Raw genomic sequence first — 10,000 nt, 5'->3', positions numbered from 1 at the left:
TCACATGATTGAGTCCTAGACAGGTTGTAGCAATCACCTTCTGCAATTTAAAATCACTCATATGTAAACCAGAGTAGGAAAATATTTAGTGAAGAGTATTGCTTATTTTTGAAGAACAAAAATAAGAATGTTAGATTAATGATAACTTTTTGTATACTGTAAGTGCTTAAAGGATTTAAATCTTTGGCTGAATGCATGTTAAGTCCAATATTACTAAACATTACACAGTATATCCTATATTTTCTACCTCCTTCCAAATGCTCAATATCCAAATAGAGTAATAGATGCAGATGAGCAAGAAGGCAGGAAAAAGAAATGGATGGTTATGGTATTTGCCATTAGTAAATATTATTCTTTGACAAAGAGCATTTGACAACTGTTCTTTCAATTAGAGTGAATACACACAAATAATAAAAAAAAAAAGATTGTTTACATGTAAGAAAGATCTGAACATTCCTACTGTCAGCATTAAGTTCGTACATATTCATATAAATTCCACATGATTTATATTATACCAGTGCTGTAAGTTACAGTTTTTGATTGAAATAACAATACTGATTCTAAAACATAAATAATTTCCCCAACATATCCTAAATGGCAATAATAAACACTGTTTTAAGGTCAATAATAGTTTCTTACCTTTGAAAAGTAAAACTGGGAAAGTGAGGCAACATCTTTGAACTTTCTTGCTAATGTTTCATCTGCATGTGTCAGTATGTCTGGATGAATACGTGCAGTTCTCCCCAGACGAAGAAAATCAACTTCCAAATCCTGTAATAGAAAGTAAATAAAAGTAGTAGTGTAAATTTAAAAAATGTAATTTATAATTTCAAATTCATTTCAGTTATTTCAAATATAGTTTAATTAACTCTAATTCATTTCAGTTATTTCAAATATAGTTTAGTTAACTCCACTCAAGTAATTTTCTTTTAAAATTGAAAAAAAGACAATAAGCATACAAAGCCTGATTAAAATGGTTCAAAACTAACCTTCAGTTTCAGAAGAATGTTATCAACAGCTGAATGCGTATAACTGGTGAGAAGGATAGAGTAACCTAGAGTCACCATAAGCTGGACCAGTTGAACAATTGTAGAGGTCTTGCCTGGGAAGTGTAATCAAAAACATAATTTAAAAACCCATTGCCATCGATATTTTCTCACTGTCTGCTGATTATCCTCCATGCACCAACTATAATCTAATCAAAACAAAGCTTACCTGTTCCTGGGAAGCCCTTGAGCAGACTGTAGTCTTCCGCCATGAGGGTCTTCAACACCGCTCGCTGTTGGGTCTTGTTCAGCATTTGAAGGATCTTCTTGCCTTTCTTCACCACATCTTCACCTAGCCCTTTCTTGAATGTTGGGGGTTTTCTGAAATCATATCAAGTAGGGGGAATTAAGAGGACTTTTTTTTTTTTTTTTTTTTTACTTCATAATCATTATGTCTGTAATCAGTTACAGTCAAACAAAATGTTATTTACCTATCCACAATCAATTCTCTGAGGATTGCTGCTTGTGGGGTGTCAGACAATAATCTGGCCAAGTTGGTAAAGTTGATGCTCATGGTATTTTGGTATTCACATCTGTCCACACTGAATACCTTCTCCCTCCATGTAGGGTAAGCTGACAGGTCCCTGCAATAAAAAAAGGTATTATTTGGAACTGATTCTGATATAACTTGTTTGTTTTCATCCACACTTTCACCTCTGTCTCCATCTATCACTATATCAAATTCATTTCCTGGCTTAATCGTGGTCTACACTTTATTTCAACATGCTTTGCTTCAGGTCCTTGACAGCTGATACAGTCTTTGCTCCTGTCTGTGTTCCCTCTATTTTTACACTCTTTGCCTAAATCTGTTTGTTTCTTTCTCTCTCTAACTCTCTACCACTTTATCTAATCTTATTTCATATATTCACATGAACCAGACTCACCTATCTAACACAACTTGCACTGACTGTTCTTGTACAGCCTTTACAACTCCCAGACTGAGAGCAATTTCAGTTTCTGATGACACAACTATGTTATCACTAGCCTGGAATGATAAGCAAGTTGAATTACTTGAATGTGACAACAAAACAATACATGTGAAAAAGATACTATTCTTTGAAGGAAAATAAATGTCATAAAAAAATGTAGGAATTATGTTTACATTTATGCAATAGTTACAAAGATTTTCAACACTAGAAGGGAATACAATTTCATATCTCTACTGATTTTTAAAACTGTTTTTGTGCAAAATAAAAAAATTATGTGTGGCTACAAACTATATAAACTCTCAGCAAAGCAATATAATTACTTAATATGATAAATAGAGGACAGGATGAAACAGAAGAAATGAAAAAGGGATGGAAGGGAGGAGGAGGAAGGAAGGGGGGAAGGAGGAAGGAAGGGAGGAAGGAGGAAGGAAGGGAGGAAAGTAGGAGGGAAGGGAGGGAGGAGGATGGAAAGGCAGGGAGGGAGGAAGAGATGAGAAAAAGGAAGGAAAAAAGGAAGACTGAAGGAAGGGGAGGAAGGGAGGGCAGGAGGGAGGATAGAAGCAAAGGTGGGAGGAAGAGAGGAAGGGAAGAAAGGAGGGAAGCATGGAAGAAGGGAGGAATGGAAAAAAGGGAAAGACAGGAGATAAGGACAGAGAAAGGACGGGAAAGAGGGACAGAAAAACAGTGGGTCAGAGGGAGGATGAGAGTAAAAAGAAGAAACTGGGGAAGGAGGGATGAAGAAGAGGAAGAGAGAGAGCTAGAGAATAAAAAAGATAGGTGAGACAATGACAAACGAGAGAGGCTGAGACAGAGAGATGAAGTAGATGTACTCATTCTCTCGTAACATGATTACTCTACCTGCAATCCAACAGCTGATAAGCTTGTCATCGTAGGATACTTAAGAGATCGGACAAAGGAATGGACAAATATTCCTGGCTCTGGTTCGTTCACTGGAACACCTCGCTCTAAAATTAACATTGATAGACAGTCGCCACCTTCCTCTCTGTTAGGAAAGAGAAAAGTTTAAATAAGAAATATCTTTCAACACAACCTTTAGGTAGAGAGAGGGAGGAAGGGAGGGAGGGAAGGAGGGGGGAGGTAGGGAGGGAGAGGGAGAGGGAGAACATTCAGTAATAAAACTGCTTATAAAATCAATAAAAATCATAGAGAGCCCGTTTCTCATTGATCACTCTATGAAGTGTAATCATATATGGTTCATCAAGTGAATTCATAGAGAAAAGTATTTGGATTAGATATCTAATTCAAATGGAAAGTCACCTCAATAAATCATCAACTATCAAACACGACATATAACAAAATAACAAATCAACGTTCAGTAAACTCTCTAAACAGGTTACCTTCTTTTGGGGTCCTGGCACCAGAGTGCTCTAATAGCGGACTCTCGTTTCCCTTCAGCAATTTCTAGGTGTAGTAGTAAACACCAATGCCTGAAGTAATCTAAGTGAGCCTGAAGAGGAATAGGTGAGGCATTATGTATTCTAATGGTGCAAGCAAATGATTCAAAAAATTTAAAAAGATTTTGTTCATATGAACCACAGCTTAGCAAAGCATATGTACTACAGCTGACCCAACTTAGGCCATATGAACTACAGCTTACCAAACTTTGTTCTTGTACACTACAGTTAACCCAGCTTTACTTTACCAGGTTAGTCCTCTTGTTTGTTCATAATCCATCAGCCTTAATCACATAATTCACAACCAGATGAGACAATCCCTACTGCATAGTTCTCATCTACTACATCAGATTCCAGTTCCACTGACTTCAATCATAAGAACTAGGAACCTTGTTCCTGATTGAACACTTCCTTTGAAAATTGTTTTCTAACAAGCACCTTCACATATAATAATAGACAAACTCCAAGACTGACAGATCCCTTTCATGCTCTAGAACCTTTAAGTTTAATGTGTACCTGAGAGAGATGAGAAGTAGTCCTTGGTATAAGTACGCTCATGGAATGAGGAGGCTCTGGGACAATTTCTTCAATACTCTTCTGGTAAACTGAACATGTAAGCAAATGGGCACATTTTGTACATGCTCTCTCAGAGTCTATTGGCTCTGGTAGGGAAGGTAGCTTGAATTCCTAAAAAGAAATATATATAAAATGTATACCATAAAAATATTGTTTTTGAAATAATGATAAAACAAAAAGAACAAATCTAGCAGTGTAAAGATATATTTGTGAACTTGAATAATCTGTTTAAGAAAAATCTAGAAAACTTTCACAACAACATTTCCATACCAACTAAATATATTCAAGTTTGTAAAGCATCTGCTACGTCCTTCAAAAACTTTAAATAAAGAGAAGTGAACCCTGTCAGTAATGTATACATAAGTAAATAAACATAAAAAATAAAAAATAAAATAAAATAAATAAATAAATAAATAAATAAATAAATAAATAATATCAGTGTACACTTACTCCCTCTTCCTGTTTCATGGGTTTGGCTGTGAGGAAATAAATCATCTCATTACGGAGCTGAATAAGACCTCGCTTTTCTCTCTCCCCAGCTGGCACTTCCTCCATTGCTCCATCTCTGCAACAGACAATTCATCACATGTACAAAATACTGTTAGAGCAAACAAACCTTCACTTTCTTACTTTCTTCCAGTAATAAAACAAGATCTAAAACAGGAATGAAAAGTAGAGCTAGACCATGCTGTGTCTTGATTCCAAATACTACCTTTTATAGTCTGCATTCTATTATTAATAATATTTAAAAAATTAAAGATGAGAAAATTCAGGTATTTCTTGATATATTGATATGATTCCACTTTGCATATCATTTGTTCATAGTGAAATCCCTCTAGAGAAAATATGATCCACTGCAAAAAAAAAAAAACTGTTTCATTCTTATGCTTGTTCTTAAAAAAAAAAAAAAAAAAAAAAAAATTGTGGATGCAGTATAAGATGTGTTACTAATATTGCATTACACATAATTCCATTTCCTAATACTGATTAATGAATATGGAAAACTTCTACACTTAAGACATCCTAATCGTGATTATAAGTGAAAGGATTCATAAAATTTGTTGTTACAGACAAAGTCAATTTATCTTCAAGCAAATGCATTAGTGGGACTCCAACAACACCTGAGATACAGTAGCAGTCCAGCTCTTGGGTCGTCCCTCCTGTCTGCACTCATCATGCTGTAGAGTGTTACCTGCCCCTTGTGCTCAGCAGAAAAGCTTGATCGACCAGTTTTTAACTCAAGCGGTACAACCTGTTTAAAAGAACAATCTTAGATGAGAACATGCATAATTTGCTTTATACATACATGCATAATTTGCTTTATACCTAAGTGTTTTGGTAAATGTAGGAAATAAATATTCATAATATCTGTCATGAACTACTGCTCAGTAAATACCAATCTAGTGACCCATCTGTTTCATTCAATTTTTAAATTATGTATGTGTAAACTTTTATGGAAATACATTTAACCAAATAAAGTATGTCTCACTCTTGATGCTTTAAATTTTCTGTAATATTACTATACACAATATATATATATATTTTTTTAACTAGTATCAGTTTCCTCACCTTTGAAATTCCTCTTTGATTAGTCTTGACTGTCATGTCAATTTTGCCTTTCACACCAAACTTTGGAGACCAAACATTTTCTTCAATATCTTGAATCTCTGTTATCTGACCAGACCACTGCCGTTTTGACTGACCTTTTAATTCAACCTTGTCTGAAAGTGGGGAGTTGTGGGGGAGAAAACATGAATTTTTACTGAATATAATGCAAGGTATCTTATTTTAGTCCATCCTTTTACTGTTATTTTCCTCTGTAAATTAAAGATATATTTTCAAAAGAGAAGCTAGCTCTAATATGATACATGCATACAACACATGGCTGTATAGAACAAAGGACTTCTGGAGTACTAACCTCCTTGTACTTTTCCACTGCCCAAGTACCTCTGAGACCAAGTGTGAATGTGTGGGATGAAGTTATTCATTTCCTCATATATGTGTGACTCTGCTACTCCGAGTCCATACATTTCCTGCAGCATTTTTGGCTGTGACATTAGTTCTCTTACTAGATGCTCCAATTGGTCCCTGGACTTGATTTTCTTCTTCACCACCTACAGTGATATCAATTGCCTTTTAGAAAGTAATGTTTCACTTTTCAGTAGGACAAAAATACTCACCATTATGGGAAAAAATTGGAATTAACATGTATTGAACAATGAACAAGCCAAAACTGAAACTACAAAAATATTTAAAAAGAGTTGCACTAATCTTACCTCTTGAAAGAGCTGATGAACAAGAGAACCAATGAGCATCAGCTGGTTACCCGGATCTAGACCTCTGAAACGTTCATTCAAAACGGCTTTCCGGCGACAGAAGACACCAGACACAACAGAAGTTCCAGAGATCAGGAAGTCTGGGTTGATCACAATGAGACCCTGGTGGTAATTAAGTTTAAAGACTGATAATATATATATATATATATATATATATATATTTTTTTTTTTAATGAACAATAATTCTTATCAAACATCAATGTCTTCTTGTACTACAATCCACCCTAGTTCTTTTTAAATCAAATGTATATACTATTAACATAGTATTATGTCAGATATCCAGATTCCACAATAAGAAGTTTACCTGAGTATTGTCCACTGTGAAGTGTCCATCCCCTGATGCCTCTGTATATAAAATGTGAACAATATCTCCTTCTGAAACCTTACTTTGTGACCTGTAAACAAAATATGATGTAATTCAGCTTAAGATGCAGTATTATTACAGCTTCATATCTTGTTTGGTTTCGTAAATAAGATGGTAGGACATATTACAATTCATTTCTAAATGAACACAAATAATCCCATAATGCTACAGTAATATGCTTGATTTATTTGTAATCTCTCCTCAAAACTTTACTGAGTTAAATAATAACACAAATTTTAACTTAGTTAAAAAATAAACACTAAATAGTGTTGCTATGATAACAAATTTAAAAAATTCTCACCAGAATCCACCAAGAGTGCAGGTCTTGTTGCTCTTATCCTGTACTGATATAAGTCTTAGTAACACCTCCCCCTTATAAGCATTGCGCTCAACAGCACTCACAACATGGCGGCCAAAGCTCCCTTTCATTGAAAACGACTCCTCACCCAACCCCTCAAATAACAGCTTCTTTATTGCCCTGGAAAGAAATGGTCATACATGTCATTCATATAATCGAAATATTATATATCCCTTATAAAACTGACCTCTTAATTGGCTATGTGTTTAGACAAGCCCAGCTCATTACAATTTAAAATAAGTGAATCTAAATTAATTAAAAAAACAAAATTGGCAAAAAGGTATTTCAATTCAGTGGTGTATATAAATGCTACCACCTGATATTCTTAGAACTGTCAAGAAACTGATCATATATTCCAGGCACTTACTTATTTTCAACTTGTGGCACTTGCTGAACTTCCTGTTTGAAAGGCGACATTTTCTCAAAATCTAAAGCTAAATCATCATCAAATAAGTGGTCCATAGAATCCTCTTGTGTTTCAGGTATCACTGATGGCTCTTGTTTTTTGGGTTCTACATCATCAAATGTAATGTCAGCCAAAAAACCTTGAGAAGCTTGCAAGATTTCTGACATGTCTTTTTGATCAAGAACATCTACATTACATGCAGCTTCAATGTTAGTCTTTTTCTCACTTTTTACTGGTGATTTACAACTTTCTTCCTTTATTAAAGAATTCAAGTCACCATTACCCATCTCATTTCTTAAAACATCACCTGTTGCAGACTCTGTGTTGTTCAAGATATTCTCTTTATTTTCTTTCTTGCAATCTGGCAGCAGAATACTGAAACTTCCATCGCTCTCTGAATCACTTCTAAAGGAGTTTTGGTCTTCAAACTTGGAAAGAAGATTTGACTTGCAATCTGCCTTTTCTTGTGAAATGACAATATCTGGCACGTTGGTTCTTTTGGGATCCGGCGATATGCCCATCCCAGTTGCTGCTGGTCTCTTCAGTTTGCCAGAAATTTCATCCGGTAGGAAATTACTGTCCTTTAGGATTTGTTGTTTCGTTTTGTTTACAGAATTACTCTTCATCTCATGAATCTTTCTTGATAATCTACTCAACTTCGACTTGTTTTTCATGGCTAAACTTGTAGGCCGGATTACATTTGAGACTGACGATGTGGAAGACTTTGTGGCTGTGTGTGAAGAGCTGCTCAGTGTGGATGATAACTTCCCTGACAGCCCAGAACAAAAAGACTTTGTATCAGACAACTTAGTAGTATCAAGTTGGGGAGTTGATGGAATGAAATCGGGACTTGCACTTATTTTTGAAGACTTAAGGAGACCCGCACTCGTCTTCTTGGCCTCTGGGGTAGATTCGATCACCTCTGGGTCTGAGTCACTCCACACCTCACTCGAATCGGAGATCTCCTCGGCCAGATCGCTCTTCCTCCCCTTGCCCACACCTGATGTTGCCCCTTTATTTTTGGCTGCGAGTGAATTTTCCTTTTCTTTACTACTGCCAATACCGCCCAGTTTACTCCTGGCACCTGCACCTGAGGAGCCATACTGCACGGTTGTGAAGAGGCTTGGGGCAGAAAAGAAGGAGGAGATTTTCTTCTGATTCTTATCTGGCTGTAAGAGAAAAGAAAATATAGGTCACCTTCCAAATGAGGCCAACTTCACAAAACTTACTGCTGTAAAATAATTGATACTTATAACTTGAGGATATTTCCTTCTCTGTTAAGTCCTATCAAGATGTAGGAGGAGGAGGAGGAGAAATTGTGAGAGCAAAGGAAGGAGGTCAAGAAAGGAGAGACAGGGAGGGAGGAAACAAGAGAGAGAGAGAGAGAGAGAGAGAGAGAGAGAGAGAGAGAGAGAGAGAGAGAGAGAGAGAGAGAGAGAGAGAGAGGAGAGAGAGAGAGAGAGAGAGAGAGAGAGAGAGAGAGAGAGAGAGAGAGAGAGAGAGAGAGAGAGAGAGAGAGAGAGAGAGAGAGAGAGAGAGAAAGAGAGAGAGAGAGAGAAAGAAACCATCCTGAACCATTCTACAGAAAATATGTAATTCTTGATAAGAATACAAACACTGATAAAAATGGCTTTAATAACAATCAAATATCTAACCAGCAATATACATTCCTGCAATAATCATAACATAAATATTATCATCCCACATTCTACAGCAAACACCTGTATAACTATGATTACAGTTCAGACATACATAGAGTACCACATAATTAAAACTTTAGGAGATTATTTCTATGTCAGTTGCAGTTACAAGTTATCACATTTCCAAGTTAAAGAAAAAAGAAAGAAAGAAAGAAAAAAAAGGAAAAACAAGAGAGAGAATATTTGTGAGTATAGTAGTTAGATCATGACCATCAAGTAGATGTCTGGTGGATCTAATTTGTGTTTTATTATTAAATACGAAACTTGTCCAGATGCACAATACATGGGATAAAGGTTTGTTAGCCTTTGCTGGAATACAATATAGAGGCCAAAGTGATCAATTAATATGTTTATCAATATTTCATGAGCCGTTAAATGTTCAGAGAGTCTACCCTATCAATATCGTGGCAAGATCAAACCTGCAAACATCTCTGGCAACTTATCATATTAAAAGGAACTAATCCAGGTGCCAAATCATCGGTGGTTGAGGTTTGTCGGTCTCTTCTGGCGACAGTATTATTTGATGTCCTTGTATTTAGGACAATAATTTATTTATTTATTTATTTATTCATTTTTTCTTTACCTCCTCCCTCCACTTCCTTTTAGAAAAATGCTGTGCAGGACTTGAAGATACATGGAAGGTATGTATTCTTTTCTAACCAGGGAAGGAATTACTATCTTTTTTGATATGGATATTCATCTAATGTAAAAAAAAGAAAAATAAAATTTTTCCTACAATATCATATTACATCTTTTTTTTTTTATTACCAAATTACTAAGGAAATTCGACAGATGAAAAGGGTATTCCATTTCGCCATTCTGTCTAATAATTGTAAAAAAACAAAAAACAAAACAACGTCCTGTGATGAA

The 10,000-nt window shown here is 35.6% G+C and overlaps 1 protein-coding gene across 1 annotated transcript in view; it reads right to left on the bottom strand.

The window, feature by feature from the left end:
* LOC119575041 (DNA replication ATP-dependent helicase/nuclease DNA2-like) overlaps positions 1–10,000 on the bottom strand; it is a 17,521-nt gene that overhangs the window by 7,188 nt on the left and 333 nt on the right. The window contains exons 2-18 of the mRNA XM_037922396.1: positions 7,392–8,599; positions 6,968–7,144; positions 6,607–6,697; positions 6,243–6,404; positions 5,885–6,080; positions 5,536–5,687; positions 5,088–5,218; positions 4,417–4,531; positions 3,907–4,077; positions 3,334–3,443; positions 2,834–2,978; positions 1,931–2,031; positions 1,478–1,630; positions 1,216–1,367; positions 990–1,102; positions 640–771; positions 1–40 (exon numbers count right to left, since the gene is read on the bottom strand). The exon at positions 1–40 is cut by the window's left edge and continues 50 nt beyond it. Of these exons, the coding sequence (XP_037778324.1) occupies positions 1–40; positions 640–771; positions 990–1,102; positions 1,216–1,367; positions 1,478–1,630; positions 1,931–2,031; positions 2,834–2,978; positions 3,334–3,443; positions 3,907–4,077; positions 4,417–4,531; positions 5,088–5,218; positions 5,536–5,687; positions 5,885–6,080; positions 6,243–6,404; positions 6,607–6,697; positions 6,968–7,144; positions 7,392–8,599 (3,349 nt within the window). The remainder of the gene's footprint in view (positions 41–639; positions 772–989; positions 1,103–1,215; positions 1,368–1,477; positions 1,631–1,930; positions 2,032–2,833; positions 2,979–3,333; positions 3,444–3,906; positions 4,078–4,416; positions 4,532–5,087; positions 5,219–5,535; positions 5,688–5,884; positions 6,081–6,242; positions 6,405–6,606; positions 6,698–6,967; positions 7,145–7,391; positions 8,600–10,000) is intronic.

The sequence above is a fragment of the Penaeus monodon genome, chromosome 7 (assembly GCF_015228065.2).
Source record: "Penaeus monodon isolate SGIC_2016 chromosome 7, NSTDA_Pmon_1, whole genome shotgun sequence".
NCBI classification, from domain to species: domain Eukaryota; kingdom Metazoa; phylum Arthropoda; class Malacostraca; order Decapoda; family Penaeidae; genus Penaeus; species Penaeus monodon.
This window is presented reverse-complemented; position numbering and strand designations above follow the sequence as displayed.